General features: G+C 44.6%; 1 protein-coding gene across 5 annotated transcripts in view; it reads left to right on the top strand.

Moving 5' to 3' along the window:
- Ablim3 (actin binding LIM protein family member 3) overlaps nt 1–26,714 on the top strand; it is a 119,301-nt gene that overhangs the window by 43,094 nt on the left and 49,493 nt on the right. For all 5 annotated transcript variants that reach the window (XM_029471982.1, XM_021150362.2, XM_021150359.2 and 2 more), the window contains 4 exons: nt 1,254–1,391; nt 15,096–15,279; nt 16,937–17,049; nt 22,832–22,958. In XM_029471982.1, the coding sequence (XP_029327842.1) occupies nt 1,254–1,391; nt 15,096–15,279; nt 16,937–17,049; nt 22,832–22,958 (562 nt within the window). The remainder of the gene's footprint in view (nt 1–1,253; nt 1,392–15,095; nt 15,280–16,936; nt 17,050–22,831; nt 22,959–26,714) is intronic.

The raw sequence follows: 26,714 nt of genomic DNA, 5'->3' as shown, positions 1-26,714 counted from the left end.
ATGACATCTCAGGGAAAGGGGAGCTCTACAGTAGCCATGAGCAGATCTAAACGGGTGATTCATAGTGAACAGGTATCTGCAGGCTTGCCCAGTGCTAACAGCGGCACTTTACATAAATACGTTGTAGAAAACTCCTAAAGTATTGTTACAGTCATTTCAGAAATTACTGGAAAGTCTGCCTCCATCCAAAGTCAAAACTGATTGAACAACGTCTTTGTGGAACTCAAGCCAACAACTCAAGCAGCAGTTTTTAAAATCAGACATCCTTAACACAATACAACCCAGTGATGCACTGACTGGCGACTTGCAGGCTGAAGCCTGACAGTCGGAAAGTAGCAGAAGTCGCTGTCTTCCCTAACTAAGCAATTACGTCTCTGTGAGAGGAGAAAACCTTGTATATCAGTAAAACCACTGTAGTTTAGAACATACCATGGTCTCAGATATAAGCCAACCATCTTTTAGCACTGCATAGTATGATGGCATGAGAAGTGACCAGGGTCCATAGACAAGGCTGAGGTAAAGTCTCACAGTGCAGCACAGCTGAGCACTGCCAGGAACACCTAGATTCATAACAGATTTGATTTATTATTATTATTATTATTATTATTATTATGCTGCATGTTCAGAAATCTCTGTCTGTTGCCAGATTTTGTTTTGCAACCCTCCCCAACTCAGTCACAGGACCCCATATGAGGCTTTGATCCGAGGTTTAAGGAACTGTAAGAATGGAAAGTATGGTATAGGAAACACAAAATGCTTAATAACCATCTGTTATCATGGTCAAACACTCTATACAATGTATGACGGTCTGTGCTTCCTATGACTGGCAGTGCAGTGGAGTTGACAGGCTATGAAGCATTGTCACTGCAGCCAGGGAGGCATCAAGCAATAGAGCCTTCCTAGCTGATGCCAATGGTCCTTGTCATGTATCTGACCTTTGGCCCAGACCTTGTACAACACATGTCTGTACACTGTTTCCTCTTTCATTTCTCTACATTCAGCAATTTGCTTCTATGATTTCAAGGAAAGGCTATATGCACACCTGAGTCTCTGCCTGTTGGAGGAGGGTAGTAGACTCCTTTCAGAGCCACCAAGTGCCAAGCTTGGCATATACAACATGCTGAGGATGTCTGTTTGGTGGAGGGATAATTTCTACCCTTCCCACATCATATTCTTCTAGTTTTAAGATTATGATGACTTATGACTGACTTTCCAAAGCCTCCTAGACAGTGATCTCTTATTTCTGTCTACAGTTCCTTACCAGCAGAGTCCGTACAGTCCCCGGGGCGGCTCCAATGTCATCCAGTGCTACCGCTGCGGAGACACCTGCAAAGGGGAGGTGGTCCGTGTCCACAACAACCACTTCCACATTCGATGCTTCACTTGTCAAGGTAGGAGGCCCTTTCTCAGCTTGCTTCTCAGATGCTTGGCTGTCCCCTGCCAGCATGTGCCTTGGGATAGGAAGAACAAGTGGTTGACACTGTATAAAGGCCAGAACTCTCTTCAGAGAATTCTCCCTGAGGCAGTGTGGAGCCCATAGGGAGGTTCTAATGAGATTAGAGATGGATGGATGGATGGATGGATGGATGGATGGATGGATGGATGGATGGGGAGGTTAATAGGGGACATGGCTAACTCAAAGAAACAGGGGTTGGCCTGAGAAAAGGACAATCCTTAAGGCTAACTTCTACAGCTTGTGACCATCAATCAACTGGAGAGTGAATGATAGTACAAACTATCATTGGTAAGCTCAGTCTGACTTTGAGATGTGCACCTATTCTGTGGCCATATGCAAGCCCTTAAAGGCTTAAGACCGATGAACGAAAAGATCTGCCTTGACCTTCTTAAGGCTTGTCATTTGCAAACAGATGTTCTGTTTGCTACAGCTTTTACCCACATAGAGCTGACTCACAGTGTCCTACAGCCTACGCCCAGCCTCATTCTGGTTCCCAAACAGAAAGGATCACAGCAGAAGGAAGGGAGAGGGGGTTGGCCAAAAGAGAATCCTGTTGCCCACAAGCCAGGGTCCTGACACACACCTCTCCCCCGGCACCTCCCATCTCTGCCTCCAGGCTGCTAAACTCACAAGCAGACATTCCAGTGAAGAACTGCTTGTGAGTTGGACCTAAAACCTGTGACTTGCACCTGTTCATCCTACGTTTGTGTGTTCAAAGTTGGCTGTGTGCTTTCTGCTCACTGTTCCCTAGGACGGAGCTTTGGGTGTTTGTAACTAGGGCTTCTCATGACAAATGACATCACAGGTCCTCCAATGGAACTTCATCTGAAATGACTCCCACCTGTGTCGTTATCTTGAAGCTTCCTCTTTGATCCATTCTAGTTTGTCAATATTATTCTTAAATCATGATTCTCAGAGTGCAGCATTGTTCTCAAAGGCAGACAAACACAGCAATGTTTCTGTCAATGGGACCCATGCTGACTTCATTTCTTAAGGATCCAATTCTTACCATTAACTTATATTGAATTTATGGTCAATGGAAACTTCCAGATCTCTTCTTATCAATAGCTACCTCAGTCTCATGTATCAGATTGGCTTCCCGTGCCATGAAGAAAAATCCTAAGTTCTTTCCTTTATTCTCCAACTGGGCTTTGCATTGAGCAGTATGTATTTTGTGTTCTCTAATTCATTTTATAGACACACATCTAGGCTGTATCTTGATTTGTGTGGTCTAAATTTCATATTTATATTCAGAACTGGCAGACCCTTTAGTACAAGTGAGCTATACCAGTGTTTTGGTGAGTGACTATTTTGACATCTCAGAAATTGGGGCAGGACAGGAAGTCAAAACAATAAAGATGTATCGTGCGCCTTTGCAATTAATTTTCTAAAGAAAATGTGAGCAGTTACTTTTTGCCCGCGCATGGCTTCTCACTTCCTGGCCTGGCCTGGCCTCATTTCATGTGATGGTGTCAGATCTCCAAGCACAACGAGAAGATTCACTCCCGTGATTGAGACCTTTAACACCCCACCTTGGGACATACTTAATGCCCTGCTATTGACAAAACAAGCCAATAGCCAACCTAGATTTAAGCTCCTGGAGCAACTTTGCCTCTTGTGGGGAAATCTGAAGCCTCAGATCTCAAGGATGTGAACACAGAGAAGGGAATAATTTGGCCATGTCTACAGTCACCACAAGGAGGTTAGAGAGTCTCTTTTGATGGCGATTTTAAGGAGAAAAATAGACCATTATTTTTTTTCTGAATATTTCTAGGTCAGGTGCTTAGAAGTGAGACAAATGACAGGCTTTGGGTTTCCTTTGCAAACAAGGAAGCAGATTTGTTGCCTTCAATAGGCGCCTCATTTACAATTCTGAAATGTCTACGCATGCCTGTTACAGCTACACACTACAATGTGCGGGGATGAAAGGAATGAATCTGCAGAGGTCAGAAACAATCAGGAGAGCTGGTGATGGAACAGCCAGTGCCAGGTTTCATCCCAATGGTTAGTGCAAAGCCACGGAGATAAAAAGCTCTCGACTTCGTGTCTGATGGATTGTGGAGAAAAGCAGACCATGATGGAGCCACCACAGCTGGGAGGTAGTAGGAGACACAGAGTGAGGCCCGATAAGCAGAGTGCCCTTGCACAGTGCATGATGAGAAGTGAGGCCCAGCAGCAGAGTGCCCTCACACAGTGCATGATGGGAAAAGGAAATGCCCCTGGAACCAAGGAGGATAGGAAGCAAGCTTGCCTATGGCTACAGGGCACTAAAATGTCTGTGCAACTGTGGAGAGCCCATCCTTTATGTGACTGGGGGACGACACTGATACTATGTATTTGCTATACATTTATAAGAGTTGAAGAATATTTTGTTTCTATGAAAACTTTTATTATCCATAGGCCACTGATAGAAATGAAAACATAATTGCAAATTGAGAAGCCCACCAAAAAAACCTAACTCTGGAGCAAGGAGGAACATGAAAGTGCATGGGGGAGGGGTCAAAAATAAAACAAATGTTAAATGAAACAAAAAATCTAAAAGTCTCCCAGACAGTTGTTGAACAGCCCAACATCTGATGGGGAAGGAGTGGAAACTTCAAAGTCCATGCCCAAGACAAAACAACTACAAAATAAAACAGAATTTTAAAATAGGAAGGGGTGGGGGGACTAGGAGTTGGAGGTCTTCCTCAGCTACACTAAGTTCTGGGCTAGCCTTGGGTATGTGAGCCCTCTCAGAACAGAATGATAAGAGCTGCAACCATGCACATGCAGATTAGAGGCTCAGATGTGTACTGCTGGGTCTACAGGACAGCTTCCCTATAGATTCAGGGATCCTTGGGGATTGGTTCATGGTGTGACATTACCATTTCTACCTTGATACCAGGATGCCGAGCCTCCTTAATGCTTCTAGAACTGTGGGAAGCCAGGGGTTGTCTCTCAGGAAGACTCCCACCTGGCCCTATCCTCCAGCCCAGTAGAAGTACCTGTGCTCACTGACCAGAGGTCTCCTTAGGTGGACGGAGAGATCCCTGGTTCTCCATCCTTGTTGCAGGCATCAGTGGTGAAATGATTAGTAATGGTAGAGCCAGAGGCTGAGCCAGGTAGGGTAGGATGAGGGCTCAAGGGTGCATGTTGTCTACTAGCACAAGGCTGGACAGGATTAAGATAGGGCACATGCTCAGTCACGGTGTCCTTCTGCTTGTTCCTGCAGCATTTGAACCAGATCTCGACTTGCTCCACGAAGTTGAGTTTGGTGGCCAGGATCTTGCCAGCCTTCTGGTCAGGGTAGGGGTCAACTCTGAAGTGTTCCCTCAGCCCCTAGTGCTGCTCTCGGATGGTTTGGATGGCCTGGTAAATAGGAGAGCAAGGAATGTCCAGTCGCTTCCCTCTTGACTCCATTTCAGATCAGTTCAAGTGTTTTCCACAGTCAGAGATTGAAAGCAACGTTTCACACTTGACAAATAGTAAAAGCCAATGATAATCCTTTTGGAAGGAACTCAGCTCTATTCCAGACCTCAAAGAATTAACATAGAAAAATGAGTAACTCAGAGACAAACTCACAAGCCATAGAGGACAGAGGTGACAGAAACAGTGGAGAGAGCAGAGTGCGTATTAGAATACACATTACCTAATATAGTAATTAGAATATTTGCTATCTAATAACTGTATAATAAAACCCTTCAGGAAAATATAAAAAAAGTAGCCTACATACGTCAGAGTGAAACCTCAGATCTTAGATGATAAAGAGATAATCTCAAGAGTAACCAGAAATAAAAGACAGATCATCTGCATACGAATTGGTAAATAGGCTGACAGTTGACAGTCTAATAGCAACAAACAAGCCAAAAACAGTAGGATGCTCTTTCATGTACTGGTAAAGGGAAAAAAATTGTCAAAGTAGGATTATGTAATCAACAAAACCACTTTTCAAGAAAAAAGGCAACCCCCTCCTCCCCATATAACACCATACTTACTGGTAAAAGACTGAATATTTCCCTCTAAGAGACAGAACAAGCTGGGGATGTCTGATCTCACCACTTCTGTTTAATGATTTATTGGGTTAGGCAAGAAAATTAAATAAAAAGTATACAAGCTGAGAAGAAAGGATGGAAAGGGTACCCACGGCAGATAAGATGATCGTATGTATAGCCAAACCTATGTAATGCATGGAAAAAAAAACAATCAGAACTGGGAAAATAAAACACAAGATCAACATTCCAAAACCATTTGTGCGTTTATGCACCGGCGATGAGCGCTCTGAAAGGAAAGATAAGAGAGCTAGAGAGGTAGCAGTTCAGTGGCAGAACACTTGCCTGCTATACACAAGGTTCTGGGTCCAATTCCCAGCAACGCTAACGATAAAATAAAACTGAGGAAACAGTCACAAGGGGCTGCTGAGATGGCTCCGTGGGTAAAGGTGCTTGCAGACAAATCTGTCAGTCTTTGAGTTCAATCCGAGGAACCTGCATGGTGGAAAGAGAGAATTGATTCCTACTGGTTGTCCCCTGACCTTCACACATGAACTACATCACACACACACACACACACACACACACACTAAATAAATAAATAAATAAATAAATAAATAAATAAATAAACTTTTTTATAAAACTATTTATGATAGTAAATATATACAAATAAATATAACAAAACATAAGAATTATAAATGATATCTAGTGTAGTGGCACACAGTATCAATAGTGTTCACATGGTAGAGAGAAAATGGGGAAGGGCAGGGAGAGAGAACTCCTTATAAGGGAACTAATAATGCCACTGCATACAAAACTCTACCCACAAGACCTCATCCAAATCTAAACCTAATTACCTTATGACAGCCATCCCCAAATACCATCAGCAATGGAGGCCAAGGCTTCAACATATGTTTTTTGAGATGGCATAAATCACTCCATAAAATCCATATCAAATTACAAAGAGCAAGCGATGAAAAATAACATCAAGGATCCAACACTTCTCACGTTAAAGACTTAGTACAAAGCTGAGCTGCTAGCATAGCACATGAATTGACATACCAATCAATAGAATAGAATCAAGTGTCCAGAAATAAACCCTTATATTGATGGCCAGTTGATTTTCAACAAGGGTGCCAGGATAATTCAATAGAGAAAGAGAAAGAAAGAAAAAAAGAACAGTCTTTTCTATAAGTGGTTCCAGGAAAACTGGATATTCACAGGCAAAAGGAAATTTTTAAAAAGACAGAAAATAGATTGTTTCTTACAAACACATAAAAATTATTAACTCAAAATGGTTCAAAGACAAACATATGAGTGAAACTGTAAAATTTTAAAGAGAAAATAGATGACTAGATCTTTGTGTCCTTGAGCATGGCACAGGCTTCTCAGAAAATATAAAAGGACACTCGGCAAAGGAAAAGTAGGCAAATTAAACATCATCAAAGCTTCATCATTTTATGCTATAAAAATACACTTGAATATGTTTTGAGACCAGTTCTCATTATGTAGTTCTGGGTAGCCTATAACACACTGTATAAACCAGGCTGACCTCAAACTCACAGAGATTCACCTGCCTCTGCCTCCCAAGAGCTAACAATAAGGAGTATGCTACCATGCCTGGCCAAAATACAACCTTAAGAATGTGAACAGGTAACACCCGAAATAGAAGAAAACATTTTCTCATCAGATACTAACCAAACACTGGGTCCAAGCTTTGTAAGGAATTCTTAGAATGTAACAAATTTCAATAACCCACTTTCAAAATGGATGAAGGATCTATAATGACATTTCTTCAAATAATTATACAGACATCCCATAGACACATAAAAATGTTCAATATTATTAGAATTCAAAGACATCCAATCAACCACAATGCCAAGGTCCCATACATAAGGATGGCTAAAATTAGAAATGCCTAATATAAGTGTTGAGGATGTAGAGATGTCGGGACCCTTGTCTGTGCGTAGGAATAAAAACAGTCATCTGTTTCAGAGACTGCCTGGCAGTTTCTCAGAAGGTTAAGCATAGAACTACAACTGCCGTTCCTCAGTGGGTTTCATTTCAAGAAAAATGAAAGCAGTTTGAGGAGAGGGTTGACAATAATAAAAGCCTGGATCCCCAAAACCCATGTGAGATGCAGAGCTGATCCAAGGGGTCATGAGACAGGAAGTGGAGACAAGCAGATTCATAGGAACTTATGACCAGTTGGCCTGCTGTGTGGAAGAGCCACAGGCCAAACAAAAGTTAGAAGGCACCTAAGGACTGACAGCCAAGGTTGTCCTTTGACCTCCATACGTGTGCCATGCATGCAGGTACCTATATCTTCCACATACACAAATGCATATACATGTACACAAAAAGAGTCATGAAAACAATTTCACACAAAACATACGTGAATGTTCATAGTAGTACTCTTATAGTGGTTGAAAGGGGGAACATCAAATATCCATCAACTGATGAGCTGATAAATAAAACACCCTTTGTCTATACAATAGAATATTATTGAGCAATAGCTTTCTGTGAAATACATTCTCTAATGGAGATGAACCTTGAAACACACAGGAAACACATCACAAATACGTGTTTGGGTCCATGTATATGAACTGCTCAGAATAAGCAAGATTAGTGGTTCCGTGCAGCTGGAAGAGGTTGAAGAAATGTAGGGACTGACTTTAATGGGTTTATTGTATATTTTGGATACAATGAAAATACCAAGTATGCTAAAGTATACTAAATATGGATGAGTTATACATGTTTAAGTAGTTGAATTTTATATTGTGTGAATCGTATGTTGTTGAAACTGCTCGAAGAACACTTCGAGAAAAGAAGACTGAATTTTTGTTTCAACAGACCCTCAGTAGATGAAATTTTGGAATATGTTCTGTAGGCAGAAGGAAAGCAGCCCAAAGATGGGAAAGATGAGATGTAAGATGAAATCACTAGAAAAAAAATCTTAATGGAAAATAGAAGATGCTTAGCAGTGATGGGAGATAAGGAAATGATGTGTGAAATATGTTGGAAAATGTTAAGTGAGTCTCAGGAAATGCTGAATAGCCTTAATAATGACAACAGAGAAGAAGTTTGAACATTAGTGAGCCAAATACCCACCCATATCTAGAAGTTTAAACAGCAAATGAATGTGAGGAAAACAGGGGGAAAGGAATAGTAGATACCATCCAAAAAAAATTACAGCAGACAGATGAACAAAGCAAAAGGTGATTCGAGTGATTGAAAAAAATCATTTAAATAAAGAGAAGAGATATGCAAATGGATGGTGGAAAAGTTAAAACAGAAAGATACTACAAGCGAAAACATAACATTGTAGTTATATATACATAGCTATATATCATACATAAGTATACATATATATACACATATACATATATATACATGTATATATATAGTTATAACATATGGTTATAGTGAAAACAACATTATCAACAGTGTCAGTATAATAGATTTTAAACTTGAGTTAAACAAAAATTGATCATGTCAAAATGAAACAGACCAAAACTTACTCAAAAAAAATGTGAAAAGCTGAGTGGTCCTGTAGCTCCCCAATTAAACCACTGGATCTTCAGTTAAAACTCTTCGGCAAAAGAAAGGGGGTTCATCAGCAAAGAACTGGGGAAGTAGACTCTCTTAAGTTTGCAACGCCCTCCCCCAAGTGAAGTGATGTGCCCAGACTGAGCTCATCGATGGCCAATTCTTCCCACCCAGACTGTGTTCATCAATGATTTATTCTACCACATCCCCACCCTAAACCATAAAAGGACAATGTACATCCACTGGCACTTCTAGACTTAACTGTCAAGCCACAGAAGTGTAAGAAGGGGGCAGGTTAGTGAGCGCCACAAGGTACAGCCAGAGGAAAAAAATCAAACTCTAAAGAACTTTAGAGGGCAGGTGACCCAATTTCTTCAGGAAATGCATTACAAACAGAAGGATGGGAGGGAAGAGGACTTTGAAGATAACAAGATCCATTGTGCTTGTGTGGACCTTGAAAAACCTTGAATTGAACAGCCAATCACCAAAATGGAGAATGATGAAGAGGTAATTGGGGAAAATGGAATAGCCCAGATGCTGCCTTTGTAGTTATTACTTTTAACGACTAGGTTATTGTGGTTATTCTTCTAAAGGGTTCTAATACTTTAGAGATGCCTTTTGAGATAGGAATACCAAGAAGGAAATCATGAGCCAGGTATGCTGCTCCACGCCTTTTCTACTGCCTGTACCCGGGAGGTAGAAGTGGGAAGAGCAGCATTTAAGGCCTGCCTTATCTAACAAGCAAGTTTAAGGCAAGCCTGGGCAACCTAATGAGACTCTATCAAAAAAAAAAAAAAAAAAAAAAAGACAGGGGAGGGCCAGGACTTTAGCTCAGCAGTAGAGTGTTTATCTACATTGTACAAGGTTTTTGAGACAGAGTGACCAAGGGAGAAAATATCAATCTTACAAACTTGCACAAGATTTTTTGTCAAAAATTAGAAAAATTCTAAGTTTGTAAGACATCATAGGAAATATATATATTCATCTAAGTTAAAGAGCTAGGCATGAAAAAGATGGCAGTGTGGGGCTGGAGAGATGGCTCAGAGGTTAAGAGCATTTGATTGCTCTTGCAGAGGACCAGAATCTTGTTCCTGGCACCTACATGGTAGCGCACAAACATCTGTAACTCCAGTTCCATGGGGTTTTATGTCCTTGTTTGATCTCTGAGGGCACCAGGCATGCACATAGTGCACAGACATACATACAGGCAAAGACATTCATACACAGGGAATAAAATAAATACAACTAAAAATAAATTTAAGATGGCAGTGCTATACTGGATGAACTATGAATGCAAAGAAATTCTAGTGCATAAAGTTTCCCATGGAAAATTAGGAGTCTGTTAAAATTGAATTCTTAGCAAAGAGTCTGTGCCTGTCCATGACCCTGAAGAACAAGGGCAAAGCCAAGGGCCTATTCTAGTAACTATATCCCCACCTGTTGTTAGTGTGTACATTATTAAGTTATTGGAATAAGGATGGGTAATCAGGCCAGTAGAGCTGCATATGGAACCAGAAGAAAGGCACATGAGGAACCTGGTCTGTTGCTGGCCAGTGGAGAACAATTAAGCTGCTTCATAAACAACACAGACATGTGATTAACTGTCCATGTGGGGGAAATTACATCCCTACTGTATGTCCCTCACTAATGACAATTCCAGATGGGTGGGACAGCAGCCATATGAAAAGCCATACAACTAAACTTCTAGAAAACAACCTCAAGACATCCTTTTCGGATGTCGGACGGAGTAAAGAATCATTTCTTAAATGTAACACAGAGCATTCAAGTCACAGAGAAACCAAAGATAAACCTAACCATAAAAAACTGAGGGTGTGAGTTCATCAGAAGACGTAAAGGGGAGAAGACTGGAGTTCCAGGTGTTAACAGGAACCGGTGAGAGGGACTCGGTTTTGAGAGAGGAAAAACACCACTAAAGGTTTCAATGGGTAAAAGATGTTAGCACATTTTTCCATGCAGGAAATACAAATGGCCCATAAATATGAAAATATTCTCAAATTCACTAATCATCAGAAAATGAAATTTAGAGTCACACTCTGATGTTGTCTCACATGGGTCATATTGTCAAGTCGGGTCTCCCCAAGTGTTGGCAATACTGTGGCTCTATGGGGTCTTCTGGTGGGAACGTTAAATACAAACTGCAACAACGACAAAAACCTAGAATGTAATAGTGATGCTCTCAGTAGCATATTTATAAGAGTAGCACTTGTTAAAGCTTAGGTTCTCAGCGGAGGGAGAGCGCCTGTAGCCTCATCCTCCTCCAGCAAATCTTACACACACAGTGCCCAAAAACTGAGCAAGGCAACGAAGGGTCCAGCAGTGTCGACCCCAGACACAGCCTATACTAGATAATCTACTGTGCCTGGATATATCATAAATGATAAAACTATAAGGAAAAGCGAAAGGATAATAAACATCCAATCAGGGCCTGTGTGGGAAGGGGGCACTATCAGAGAACCACAGACAATCTCCTCAAGTGCCGAGGACAGCCTAGTTCTTGAAACCCAGTTCTAGCACCTAGAAACTTGGTACAGACATGTGGGCATATATTTTGTTATTCTTTAAACTATACAGATATATTTTCCTGTGTGTTAAATATCCCACAATTGAAATATTTTAAATATCAAATTAGATTGTGCTCCAGGCCTTTCTAACAATAATCTTGAAATTTTATAAATCTACTCTTGAACGTCTCGAGTTCTCTGGCAGAATCCTAGTCTCGAACACCTGATATCTCCTTAGTAACAAGCTAGTCCCCTCACCTTACAAAGGAGCTTCAGAGAATGAGGGGGGGCTTTTAAGAATCATGTGACACCTGAGACAAGGACCACAGACAAAAGCCCAGCAGCCTACAAAACGGTGCCTTTCTTTTTGGCACATGCTATGGCGGGGTGTGAGACCTACTTCTAGTCAGGGTGTTCACAGATAACATCCATCTGCATTCTCAACAAGAGGTTCTAAGTTTGTGTAATCTATCCTTCTTACTGCCCAGACATATGATCTGCATTGCTTTTGTTTTTAATCTTTGAGTATGTATGCGTGCATGCGTGTATGAGGGACTCTGCAAGTAGTGCAAGTGTGTATGCGTGCTTATGTGTATGCATTTATACAAAGGTGATGTGTGTGTGTGTGTGTGTGTGTGTGTGTGTGCACATTAGTGCATGTGTATGAAGAATGCTGGGTTTATAAGTGTGCACCACCAGTCTGGCTTTATATAAGTCCCAAGTATCAAGACCTTATGTAGTAGCTTTAACCACTGAGTCACCCATCTTCCAAGTTCTTGTTGTCTTGGTGGTTTGGTCTGGTCTGGTCTGGTCTGGTCTGGTCTGGTCTGGTCTGGTCTGGTCTGGTTTGGTTTGGTTTTTCAAGACAGGGTTTCTCTGTATAACCCTGGCCGTCCTGGAACTCACTCTGTAGACCAGGCTGGCCTTGAACTCAGAGATCCGCCTGCCTCTGCCTCTGCCTCCCAAGCACTGGGATTAAAGGCATGTGCCACCGCTGCCCAGCAAGTTCTTGTTGTCTTAATCATTGGAATTTTACATATGTGTGTATGTATGCATCATGGCTACCCATATATGCTCACTCTTACTAGTCCCTCATGTAGCATATGCCCTGTGTGTGAGGCTCTGCTGGGTCTCCTATGCATCTGCTATCCTGCTCCTGTTCGCCCCTTGCTAGCCTCCCATCCCGGGCTCCCTACTGTATTTCCAGGACTCCATTTGATTCTTATCAACTTTTACATCCTTCCCACCAGAAACTTCCTCCTCTAGCTCCTTGGAGGAAATGAAGGAACTGATTGTTCCAAGTTTTCTCATGGCCTCCTGGTTCTCTCCACTGGGAGAGATGATTCTAGAGGTGGAGTTGGCAGAGAAAACAAAGGAGAAAAAGAAAAGGGAAAAAACAGGAGCTGTTTCCAATGAGGTAGTAGGCCATGACCCAACTGATTCCATGAAGCAATTGATCCACCACCTGCATGCCCAGAACAGCCTGTGCTCTGTCTCTGCCTGCTCCCAAGGCCAGGTATTGTTTAAGAGGATGAATTTCCATGGTGCCTGAAAGCTGAGACCTTCCTGGCCTCTTGTCACCACTGTCCCCACCATCCATCCTGCCTTCCCCTAACCCAGCAAGACTTCATACTGACTTCAAAATGCTCAGACGCATGGCAACCCCAAGTTCTTCTCCTGGGCCCACAGGAGGTCAGTTCTAAAAGTTCAGCCTCCTTAGTGTAAATTGAGGCCCCAGAGAGGAGAGAGCCAAGTTCAAGGTCTTCCAAAGATTTAGTGGCAGGAATGAGACGAGAGCCCAGTGATCTAGTTCCAAGATCACTCCATCCCCCACTGTCTGTTAAGCTTGCTGCCTACAGAAGTGAGCAAACACTTGCGAGACATGTTTGCCTGAATCTGCAAAGCTCTCCTGCTGTCAGCCTGGCTTCTTTTGCAGAACTCTCTGTAATGAAATAGTATTTACTCAGGTGACATCACCCATTACAAGCTGGTTCTGCAAACTGACAGGTTTGGAAACTGTTGGTTCCCCAACCATTGCCCAGACTTGAGAGAGCCGCTTTTTGTATCTACATATCCTCAGGGAACTCATGCCAAAGATCAGAGTACCTGCTGAGTACTGTACTACTCTTGAGTCTTCCATTTCTTTCCACCCAGAGATGGACTGTGTGAAAAGCCAAGCAACCAGACAGTCTCCAGATAGGTGTGGACAAGCAGGGCTAGACACGAGACCCAAGGGCCTTTCCAGTTACCTTCCTTTGACCCACTCTAGTTTTAGCTGAACTAGTACAGTCACATGCATACTGGGGTTTCATTATCTCTTGGACTCTTTTGTTTCCATTGGAAGAAACAGCTTCTTCCTATAGCTTAATGTGTTTGTTTCATAAATTAACTTCCTACTGGGAGACCTTATCCCCAGATTCCCTTAGTGGGGCTTGTTTCCTCCATAAATTCAATTGTTCAGATACCTACAAATCTACCTGCTTTTCTCTTACCCACCCTCTATTTCTATAAAATGCCACACTGGAGAAAGCTTCCCAGTCAATATCAGCTTGTCTTCTCTGAGTCCTGGGATCAAAGCATGTGTTGTTTTCTGCAGTAGGGTGTTACCATCAAGTTCTGGTGGACAGCCAGGAGTAATGGCAAAGCCTGCATTGTTCTATGGCCTGCTGGATCTCTCACCTCACCCTCAGAACCAACCAATGGCTTAGGAGTTATCCCACATGGGGAAAACCTGAACTTCTTAAGCTGGACTGTTGCCTTTCTCCTGGTGGGCTGGAACCATTTTGTTCTGTGTGACTTCCCTTCACTCCCTGCAAACTCCACTGTGCCCCAGTCTCACCCCATGCAACTGTGGCTGGCAACTCCCTGTGCCTGTACTCTGTCCCATTCTGTGGTATCAATGCTTCAATCCCTCCCTCCGTGCTGACAAGATGTCCTTTCTCCCATGGTCTGTACTTTTCTCACGGTCCATGGCGCATAATGCATGCATCTTCTCTCTGCAGACCCATTTAGCTTTTTGCAGTTCAGGGATTGTATATTTTGCATCACGTGCTGGGAACAGGCCAATCCTCTGGCTGCAGCACGAACCAGTCAGAAGCCTCACATTTTCCATCCCGTTGCCAACCTATTCTCTTCTGTTGGGGATTCGGAGCCTATAATCTCCACACCGCTCTTGACCTAAGGGAGAGTCAAGCACATAGCGAGTTCCCAAGAGATTTTTTATTTTAGTGATTGACTCGTTCTCAATTTCATGATACCACCAGCTGGGTGGCATGCCATGATCCCCAAGGCCTTGAAATTCAGTTTATCGAGAGGACTGCATAATGCCTATGATCCCCAGGGACTATATATCAGAATCAGCTGGGCAGTGTGAAAACCCAGACCTGGACTCAGGGATTCCAAACCAAGCTTAGGCATCCACCCCTGAATAAGCTCCATATGATTCTAATGCAGGGGACCCCAAAGCCCATGAGCTCTAACATGCCACCATCTCATGTCAACTCATGACAAAGTCAGACAGCAGCCTTTCCCCTTGTAAGGATCTTCTTGCAAACTCTCCCTGGACTCAACCTGCACTGTCCCCTTCCCTGTTTCTCCAAGTATGTGGATGCGGCCTGGCCCAGTCTGGCTTCTTCTTCAAGAACCAGGAGTACATCTGCACCCAGGACTACCAACAGCTTTATGGCACCCGCTGTGATAGCTGCCGGGACTTCATCACGGGTGAGGTCATATCTGCCCTGGGCCGTACCTACCACCCTAAATGCTTCGTATGCAGCTTGTGCAGGTGAGTGTTCTAAGAGACCAGGCCCTCTTGGGTAAGCCTGAAGGAAGAGAATAACATGGCCTTTCCCAGGCAGCTCAGGAGCATATAGGCTTTTCGCTGAAATCTGATGTTTCTGGACACTTGAGAGTGGGTGGACTGCTCTGATAGGCCAGTGGTTTTCAAACTGTGTCACCCCCAGATCTTGTCTCATCACATCCAGTGGGATGTAAAGCACTGGTTGATCCTGTGATGGCAGGGTAAGGATCTAAACCTCATGGTTGGTGTTCCATTTCCTCTCAAAAGGCCTCCAAGAAAGCCACTGAGTATCTTGTCTCTCAGAAGTCAGTCTGGGAGCCAAGTATCATTCTGGCCCAGGCTTCCAAACTCTCATCCTTGGGGTAGCATAAGGATGTCTATCGATAGCCTTCCTCCATCATCCCAACACTGTCTCTTGCTGGAAGAATAACCCCAGCAAGTAGCCTCATCTGTGTAAGCCTGGGTAATGGCGGTTAGACCATTGCAACCTCACTAGCTTTCAGTAAGATGTGTGATAAGGGTCACACAGAGACTTGCATCCAGTGGCTGGCCTGCAGTATGCTTGTTCTCACCCCTGCGGTAGGCATCCAACCACCCTCTCAGAACAGTTCCTCTCTGCCCGCTTCCCTGCCAGACAGCTCAGTCACATGTCTGTTAATTTGGCAATGTGCGCTATTGGGTCAGCTGCATGCCAAGCAACACATTAAGGAGATGAAATCAAACTGAAGAAAACCTCAGCCTCGCCCACCAGTGTGTTAAAATTTAATGGCCGTCTCTGATTAAGTCATAAGCAAAATATGATTTGAGTACATGCGCATTTTTATTTTGGAAAAGAAAGTATTGATTAATTATTCTCCCTGTAAAATAACCAGTGGTTGGTTAGTTGCCAAATAGAGTAACCAGTTAGAATTTCCGACTAATGGCTGTGTAAAAAAAATAACAAATCGGGATGGTGAGGGTATAGCTACCCAGATTTCCCTCCACTGTTCCCTGTTGCTCATAGAAAGACAGTGGGGCCACTTGTTCTGTGCTAAGCTCCAAGCGTGTGTGATAAGCACCGCACATCGCATGAACAAAAGCAGCCACTCAACAAACGGCATTGGCAGTGCTGGGGCTCTAGATGTAGTTTATCATTTTGTTGGGCAGGCAGATGTATGAGCTTGAGACCCTTCAGCTAGAGAAACAGCAAACACAGGACAAGGGGGAAATGTTTGGGTACTGATAGTCTTCTCATTGGGAAGAGGGTTTTAAGAGATGTCTAGATAGTGAAAAGGAGAAATTGGCAACTTTGGGGCCTGAGTGGTCCCTTGATACATGGGGACAGGACAAGCTGTGATGACAGAACAGCTCTGTGAGGAGTGGGTCGCCTCTCCTTTACAGCTGGGGAGCATAAGCTCACAGCGACAGTATGACTTTGCAACTGTCACATGATGTAAGTAGCCCAACAAGTCTTCGAGTTCCTGGAACCTGGATTCTGGGTGCTTTATTCAGTCTGTCATTCTGAATAGCACTTGACTTGTCTGATGCTCTAGGAAACAAGCTACGCATCTTATAGAATACCCAAGCACATGCCTGTCAGTCACCAGGAGCCGCAGACTCTTTAGAACAGGAGACATTGACTCTCTTTCTCATTCCCTTGCAGGAAGCCTTTCCCTATTGGAGATAAGGTGACCTTCAGTGGGAAAGAATGTGTATGTCAGACGTGCTCCCAGTCAATGACCAGCAGCAAGCCGATCAAGATCCGTGGACCAAGCCGTAAGTCCTCCCCATAGGCACTGCTCTGTCCATGAACACGTCCTCCTGAGTACCCTCTCCTGGCGGGAAGCAGGGGAGGCTGCCACCCTGGATGAATCCTAGCATTATCCAGTTGGCATACAGCCCAGACACAATGCAGGGAAGACAGGCTATAGGGAATGATAGCCAGAGCCACTTTGGTAGGGTTCTTTCTAGGACAAAGAGGGGAGGCGTTCCTGATTCTACGTACCAACACTGCAGCAGAGTTGATCAAGGGTTTTGTTCCCACTAGTTCTCCATTTCTAGAAACTCATTCAAGAAGTCAGGAGTGATTTTAAGAATAAACCCCACAGAGCATGTTTCCGGGACCACTAGGTCAGCCTTGTGGATCATCATGTGAAAGAGCATATTTCTGGGCTCATCTGGAACCTTGGAGAATGGAATCCAGGGGTCACACAAGAGACTTGGGTGATTCATTAGCTGTTCTTAGGGCGAGAATAGCATGACAAAGACATCAACCACACCATAATAACAGGACGTTTTTATCAAGCCACATATTGGAGGGGGACATAAAGGTTGAGAGTATGCCTTATGGCAGTCCTAATCTGCGGAAGTCAGTCCACTCACTGTGTGTACTGACAAGATGCTTAAATCACTGTTCTTAGATGTCCTTGTAGAGCCGTGGACAGCACGCACCCACAAACACACACAGATCCAGCGCTCTGGGTCTCCTGAGCCACACTGAGCTCCAATGATCTTTCATGTTATATGATACCCTGGCTCTCGCCCCATCAAGAGAATCAATGAAAACCCATTAGCATCCTGTGCTGCATTACTGTGTGGGTACAGATGCCGCCAGGCATGGCACCAGCACAGTCAGCATGCTGGAGCTGCATCACACCAAGGAGGAGAGCCACGTCAGCTGCCCTCAACTCCCAGGGGCTCCATTACAGCCTGCCTCGCTGTGGTGAACTGATGGGAGAGGCAATGAATGGGCTTGCCTTGCCTGCCCTTCCTTTCCGTGAAGTCAGATTTGTTCCTGGGATAGGATGTGATGTTAAGGCCTCTTCCTTTAGTGTCCTTGACAATACTCAAGAACAATCTATTGCTCTGGCCAGGTTTCATCCCCAGGTGGCTGAGTGTGCACACAACTATCCTTCATAACTCCTTGATATCATATCCCTATGACCAAAACACTAGATAAGGGTTCTCGCCCCATGGCTTATGCTTCCTGGAAGCTCAGAGACCAGTGGCCGCATATGTGAAGAACAGACAGAAGCAAGCTGGAGTTGGGAGGCTGCAAACCAGCTGCAGGAGACAAAGTGATCTTATAGCCTCCCTGACACTTGATTTATACAGCTATGAAAAAAAAAAAAAACTAATGGGATGCCTTATCATCTTCGCAGGAGTGTTGTAAAAAGCCACAGCGTTTCTGTTCAGGGATCAGGTTAGCACGATTGGTTTAGGCATACCTTAGGATGAATATGATCAGAGGATTACCTAAAGGGGAAGACTCATCCTGAATGTGGACACCATAGCCCCTTAGGCTGGAGAGGCAAATGGCTTACCATAATGGGCTGAAACATTCAAAACCATGAGCCAAAATGAATCCTTTTTTCCCCCCTTAAATTGCTTCTTTCTGGTATTTGATTACAGCAATGAGCAAGGCTAGCTGACTCCAAGGTTTACTGTAGAAAGCACACCAAAGGAACATGGAGAATAAGATTCCTGAGTCCACTGTGAATTCTCTGGGGTGCACTGTGTGTTTCTGTGTGTGCTGAAGTCTCAGAAACAGGACAGGCTTTCTCTACCGAGTGAAAGCCTAATATAGAAACAAGTTCTAGAAGAGAGATATCTAACATGCCTCCACCATAGTTTTGCAGATTGGGATATCCAGAAGGATGAGGGAGAAGTTGTTAAAAACAAACAAGTGGGCATGTGAGCGGTTTCCAGGGGAACAAAGGCCCTTGGCTTAGCTCAGAAATAAAAGTATCTACCCGTGCACCCACTGAGTATATTTCCTTGAAGTATCCTCTGCAGAGATGATTGCAGACTCTGCAAGGGATCCCTGACTAGAGGGCATAGTAGATGCTTCCTGGGCTCCTAAGGAATGGAGAGAACTAAAGCAAGAACTGAAAGATGGAGAAAAACATACCAGAGGACAGAAAAAGGACAAATCACCTAGTTGGGTTTTTTTTTTCCTCTTAGCTATAAGAGTGTGAAGTTTCATCCCTGTAGTGTGGATATATTCTGGCAAAGCTAGGATAATATTTACTCAAAGGAAAATAGTCATAAACTGTCAAGAGGAAAAAAAATCATGTTATCGTCTGTAAAAGAAATACTCCCAGATCATAGATCTCATAAAGAAGAATCAATAGCAGGAGAACCATCCACATCAACATTAGCACAACCACAGTCATTACCGTCACCAGCACAAACATCACCAGCACCAGCACCAGCACAATTGTCACTGTTACTAGCACAGGCATCACAATCACCACCAGACTCATCACTGTCACCACCGTCACCACCATAACCATCACCACCACAGCGGTTACCATCACTAACAAACCCCTCCGTCACTACTAATCCACCATCACATGTGTCACCATCACCACTGACAGCATTTATTCTATTGTTAGGCATTGCAAACAATGGACAGATATCTCAATCATTACAAAGCTATGAAGGCAATAAGAGTAATTGTTTTATAAGTAAGAAAACCGAGACTCAAAGCCTATAAATGACCTTCCCAAAGTAACACAGATGTTAAGGCTCTGAGGCTATTCCCCTAGCTCCCTATATCAGGAGTATGTCTTTCTAATTGGATAAGGTCCTGTCTTCCTAGGCTAGTTGCCTAAAGCAAGGTGAATAACTTTCTGCGCTTCACAAAGCTCACTTACTTTTGCTGACCTAAATAGAATGGATGATGTAGCCCACTAAACTAAAAATGGCTGCATGGGATCTCTCGGGGCTTTGATAGTAAAGTGAGAGATTTGGAGGAACAGGTGGGGGCATCATGCTTCCTGCCAGCTGAAGACTGTAATTTTGGAATGGAGAAGCATACAAGAAGAGTGGACAGCTGGCTCCCAAAGAAATACCAAGGATGGAGAGTGACTCTCCCAACCCTGTTTAGGGCACCAGACCCATGGGCTCCCAGAGAGGTGTGGCCATCAGTGAACAGGAGCAAAAGGAGAAGGAAGAGGGAGGAGAAGTCCCAGGGAACAGGAAGCCAGGACAATGGAGGACCAGCAGAATAACACGGATAGAAAAGCCACAAGTGAGGGCATCCCAGAATTCTCAAAAGGAATAAGCAGGGCTTCCCTTCAGATCCGAGACTTGGCAAACACACAGGATGCGTGTGAAAATACAAGAATGTCAAATAGAAGAACCACTTATGTGACTGTCAGTTCTACTGACCTGGTTGTAGGGAAGCCGTTTAGAAGAGGAACTTGCCAGAGCCACCTCACTCCGTTCTCTGCCCAGCCTCCAACCACTACACCCCACTGGCTGCTAATTGTTTGTAGCTCGGTGTGCTAAATTTATCTCAAGTGTGTCCCTCTAGCCTGTAGAAATGGCACTTTTTTAGAATGTGGCCATTTCTACCAACAACCAGCTACCAAGGAAGCCTCATTGAAGAGTCAGAGAGTTGCATACTTAGCTAATATGATGTTTGCCACTAAGGAGTTTCTGTGTGGATGTGGATGGGCACATCAAGTGAAGCACAAGACATGGTGGCTAAGGGGGGGAAGAAAAGAAACCACGGTTGCCTTTAGTTATTTGAAGGGATTGCCAGGGAAGAAACAAGAAGATTGTTCTTTGATACGTAAGAATAAGGAAAGTGACAGAGTCAGGTCTTGGCTCCACAGAAAGAAGACATCCTTGACAGTCATGCCTAGCCAAACGCGACACAGCTGACTCAGGAAAGGCTGAGCCTTCGCATGTAATAAGCCATGAAACAGGCACCACCTGTCAAAACTATGGTAGATCCCTGCCCTGCCTGGGACACGTGACCAAGTGCTCTGAGAACTTGAAGCCTCTCTGTGATGGTTAAGTCCTCTTGAGGAGCCACATAGACAGTGTGACCAGACACTGTCTGTTTATAAAGAGAGGAGGCACCTGACCTACCAAAGCCATTGTTTGGGGGGAGGGGGAGTGTTACAGGGAGACATACTGATTCCAGAAAAATGAAAGGAAAAAAGATAAAGCTATGCATTCTTTGCTGTCTAGCCTATCTGAAGGCTTAAAGCACATTGTAGTTGGAGACCTTCCTCCCCCAGCTTATGCTAAGGGATGTTCGAAGGGTGCTCAGCAGTCAAGTGTTCAGACTTCAAGAACCCTACCAATGCTCCCAACAGCCCTCTAAATGTCCCACCCTTTAGACACACCATCTCCTCTTCCAGGACCAGATTAAAGGTGGTCTAGCCAGGTCCCCCGAGTTTAGATGCAGCTTCCCCTCACATGCTCCAAAGTGTACGTCCGTCTTGTGATGCCAGTAAGGAGGTTTGACCTCTGATAAACTTTCCCCAGTGACCATGTTCCTCCTCCGGAGTGGGCCATCTGATCAGCAAGGCCCGAATCCCCAGGATTTCCCAAGTACCCTGGATGCTGGCTGCATTTCCTGCCCCACCCACCCCGCTCTACACTCATTGAACAATAGGCAGACCAGACCACTGGGCTCCAACTTGTTTTCTGTCCAATTCTGGCTCAAGAGTAACAGTGACAGGGAGCAAAACTACATGTCTGGTTTGGGACAGTCTCTTTAGGCTCTTCTCATTGTGTGCCAGGGAGAGATGAACATGGGGGATCCACTCCTTTGCCTGAGCACTATGAGATCCAGTCATTCTTCAGACTTCCTTCAGCCAATATCCTTTGAGTTCCCACTCTGTGCCTAGCACCAGGCTAGGCAGATAGGTAGATAGATAGATCAATGATAGATAGATAGATAGATAGATAGATAGATAGATAGATAGATAGATAGATAGATTTAACACAAAACACAAGTATGTCCTGTCACTAGTTATTTTTCTCCTTATTGCAGTCAAGTACTAAGTTGGAAAGGTTTCTCTTTGGCTCATGGCTCAGAGACTATAGTCCATCATGCCAAGGGGTGGCATGGCGTCAGGAGTGAGTCACAGTTGTGGCAGGAGCATGTGCTCATATCACAGCAGTTCAAAGAGAACACAGTCACTCTGCCAGCTGCCATTCTCCTTGTTTCCTTTTGATTCAGCCCAGCCCATAGGGTGGTGCCAGTCACACTCAGGGCAGACAGAATCTTCCCACCCCCCATCAATTCAAACCATATATAAATACCCTCACATCTAAATGTGTGCCTCCTGTAGGAGTCCAAATTCAGTTGGACCAAGTTGACCAAGTGGATTAACCGTCCCATAGCCTTTGCCTAAAAAAGGAATGGAAAGATACAGCCTGTCTCCAAACACAGGGCTTCTCAAATTTTACCATGCAGAGGTCGTGGTAGGGTTCCATTCCTTAGATGGGGACTGCAATGGTGGGTGTTCAAGCTCCTAGATGATGCAAATATGACAGGCTCTAGGGTGATGAAAGAGAGCATGAGCTTGCAGAAATGGCGGTCATGGTGAGCAGCAGGACAGCACTTTCCTTCCCGACACTCCACGGTCCTTTGTCCACAGGCCAGAGCTCTGGTAACCTTTCTTCCTGCCTGGCAGGGTCTCTGGGTAGAGGCAGCAGCAGGGTGCGGAATAAAATGGTATCCAGGGATGGGTTCCCTTGGCAGGTGATGATGGCCAGACCCAAGATGTCCTTCTTCCTTTTGTCTTCTCAGACTGTGCTGGGTGCAAAGAGGAGATTAAGCATGGCCAGTCACTTCTGGCACTGGACAAGCAGTGGCACGTCAGCTGTTTCAAATGCCAGACCTGTAGCGTCATCCTCACTGGGGAATACATTAGCAAGTGAGTGTCTCTCTCCCTCTCCCCATCAGGTCTCCTGGGGCTTCTGCATCCCACAAGGCCTGCCCCACTATCCTCTCCTGAATCCCCAACATCACCATCACCATTCATCACATTCATTTGAAGCCACAGAAGCCACAGTGGCCACCCTCCCAGCCTCTTCCTACCTTCAGGCCTTCCTGGGTTGTTCCGTCTCCCATGATGCACTGGTGGTCTTCACCTGTGGCTCCTTCCTTTCTTTCCATATACCTCTAACTCAGAGGTAGCCGGCTCCATGCCATCATTCCCACCTCCATCACTACCATCAGACTGCTCTGTTTTACACGGGCTACCACTATTTATAATTATATATAGTGTATGTGTATGTTTTAAGTTTTAATAATGAGAATGCTTCCTAACATTTACTGAGCTCTCACTATGCACAAAGAACTAACAGACATCTTGGGATGGACTATGACATTAGACTTCCTTCCCCTCGCCAGGCATGGCACATGCCTTTTTGACCCCAGCACTCAGCAGAGGCAGAGGCAGAGGCAGAAAGGCAAGAGAGGCAAGAGAGGCAAGAGAGGCAAGAGAGGCAAGAGAGGCAAGAGAGGCAAGAGAGAGGCAGGGAGGCAGGGAGGCAGGGAGGCAGGGAGGCAGGGAGGCAGGGAGGCAGGGAGGCAGGGAGGCAGGGAGGCAGGNGGAGGCAGGGAGGCAGGGAGGCAGGGAGGCAGGGAGGCAGGGAGGCAGGGAGGCAGGGAGGCAGGGAGGCAGAGAGGCAGGGAGGCAGGGAGGCAGGGAGGCAGGGAGGCAGGGAGGCAGAGAGGCAGAGAGGCAGAGAGGCAGAGAGGCAGAGAGGCAGAGAGGCAGAGGCATCTCTGTGAGTTTAAGGCCAGCTTGGTCTATATAGTACTTTCCAGGACAGCCAGAAATAGAGACACTATCTCAAAACCAAAACCAATACAAAATGAAAATAAAAAAAAAAAGAAAAGAAAAGAAAAAACCTATCATAGGACAGAAACTCAAAGGAGCAAGCAATTTGCAGTGGTAGTTTTGCTCTCTGCCCTTCTCAGGGCAGTGGCTTTGACTTAATTACTTCTGCATTCCCAGCCTTTAGCACAATGCCTGACCAAAGTCAGTACTGTTACTACATGGGTTTAATTGAGATAGGAGGAGATGGTAGATAAATAAAAACTATGAGGTAAGAGGACTCAATCTCAGGGACTTACAGCAACTTTGGACACTTCCTCTTCAGGCCTTGACACTAGTGACCACACATACATGTTCAAACATCCAAAGGCAACTGGAAGCAAGGCCCTCAACATTTTGGCACTTCCTGATCCCAGACACTTCCTCTGCCCTTGTCCAACCCAAAGCCAGGAGGTGGTGAGGCTGTAGAGCTACATTATACATGGTGTCTTCTGTGGAGACACATTCAATAAGGGAGACAAGCTACAGACAGGAAGAATTAGGACACCATGGGTTTGTGGAAAGCGCCTGTGAGCTATGAGTATCAGTCATGAGTTACCAAAAGCCCAGTACAACACACTTAAAAGCAACAATTGGAGTTGTTTGATTCAGATATGGAAAAGTCAAACATATACTAGTTTCTCTTCTTCTTCTTCTTCTTCTTCTTCTTCTTCTTCTTCTTCTTCTTCTTCTTCTTCTTCTTCTTCTTCTTCTTCTTCTTCTTCTGCTTCTTCTTCTTCTTCTCCCTCCTCCTCCTCCTCCTCCTCTTCCTCCTCTCTCTCTCTTTCTCACTCTTTTCCTTTCTCTCTCTTTCTCTCTCCCTCCTTCCCTCCATCCATCCATCCATCTCTCTCTCTTTTCCTTTTGTTTTTTTTTTGTTTTTTTTTTTTTTGAGACAAGGTTTCTCTGTATAGCCCTGGCTGTCCTAGAACTCACTCTGCAGACCAGGCTGGCCCTCAAACTCACAAAGATCTGCTTCTGCCTCCTAATTATGCACTCCCACTGTCCAGCTTGGTATACTAGATTCTTGAAGATGCCTTCAGCACTATGGCCTATCTCCTCCTCTACTCCCTTTTTCTCTCTCATCCTTTCCTTCCTCCTCTGCTCCCCTCTCTATTAGATTTACCCCCAGGCAGATTAAATAGCAAAGAAATCATCAGTGGTGCCTGGCTTTAGATCATCAGTTTAGCAAGGTTGGTGAAAGAAACCTTTCTCTAGAAATGGCAGCAGAAGCCCCACAACTACCTCTGACTTAGCTACCTTGCTTTACCTGCCCAGTTCTGCTCAAACACTAACCAGGAAGGCCCAACCTTATAGCAGCCCTTGTGATACTTAGCTGAAGTAGGAAAGAATGGCCTCCGAAGGAAAGCCCACATACTGCTGCCTGAGGAAGGAGAAGTAGCTACTGGCCAAACACACCAGCCTGTGTCCACAGTGCATAATGGGGCTATGACCTCCAGAGCAAGGAAGGATCCCCTTCTAACAAGCTACAGATTCCATCTGGAGCCTGAGAGCTTCATGGAAGCTTTGGGCTGGGCCTTGAAAGACTGGGTAAGATTCAAAATACAAGTATGGAGGCAGAATCCCAGCCCATCAGGAGAAGTAGGGTGGGCATAGGTCAGTCACTTCCATCCAGTTTGGAAACACAAGTATGTACAGGGGTGAAGCAGAATGCCAGGCTGCAGAGGTGAGCTGAGGTTAAGTCACTGAAAGTCCTAGATGCCATGTCCGTAAGTATTAGGCATTCCCCTTCTTAGCATGCCAAGGAAGGAATGTCTATGGGAAGTCGCCAGCCAAGTGTCCAGCACACAGCTCTGGAGCCCCAGCCTAGATTACCCACCCCACCCTCACCCCCGGGTCTCTAGAGTCTATCCCTGGGCCCTCACCTGCTGCAGCAAAGTGGCAGGAGTCATGAAGTTATTACAAATGCTCAAGGCAGAAATTCTCCTGCCTGGATGACCTTGGCCAAGGACTCAACAGCTCTAAGTCATAGTTTGCTCATTTGTTAATAAGATGACTCCAGAGGTCTATGTTCCATATCTAATAAGGACACAGTAAATACAACCTTTCCCATCTGCCTGTGTTTATAATTATGTATATTTCCAGTTCCCTAAGGTGTCCCCAACCCAGGAATCCAAGTGAAGTTGTATTGGCATTTTTTTAACCCAGATGACAATTTTTTCTTTGTGCTGCTTACACAGAGTGAGAACCAGTGTTACCTGAGTGGTTAGTGGTCAGGTTAGTTGAGTCAGAGAGGTTTTGGGTCAGAGTGACTTTAACATTAATGTTAATCACCTTGCTCCCAGGTATTTATTGTCTCCAGCTGGAGACAGAAATAGCATGCCTGCTCTTTAGGCCTGTGTCTGATCCACCTTATCCTATACCCAAAAGTGGAGAACAGTCTCCCTGAGGACTCTCATAGCCACCATGGTGATCGATGTCTTTCCTGAGTTGGCAGTGAGCCAGACACAGAGGAAACCCTGGCATATCCTGGGCCCATCTCCTTCAATCCTCATGAAAACATGGGGAGAAGCCAGAACAGCTGGGCTTGATCCTCAGTGCACGCAGTTCTGGATGACCTGGGGAAGTCACTTAACTGTTCCATGCTTGGGCTTTCTTTTTTTTTTTTTTTTTCTTTTTTTTTTGATTTTTAATATTTTTATTACATATTTTCCTCAATTACATTTCCAATGCTATCCCAAAAGTCCCCCATAACGCCCCCCACTTCCCTACCCACCCATTCCCATTCTTTTGGCCCTGGCATTCCCCTATATTGGGGCATATAAAGTTTGCAAGTCCAATGGGCCT

The sequence above is a fragment of the Mus caroli genome, chromosome 18 (genome assembly GCF_900094665.2).
Source record: "Mus caroli chromosome 18, CAROLI_EIJ_v1.1, whole genome shotgun sequence".
NCBI classification, from domain to species: Eukaryota; Metazoa; Chordata; class Mammalia; order Rodentia; family Muridae; genus Mus; species Mus caroli.
The sequence above is the reverse complement of the archived record's forward strand: the minus strand, read 5'-3'. Positions and strand labels throughout refer to the sequence as shown.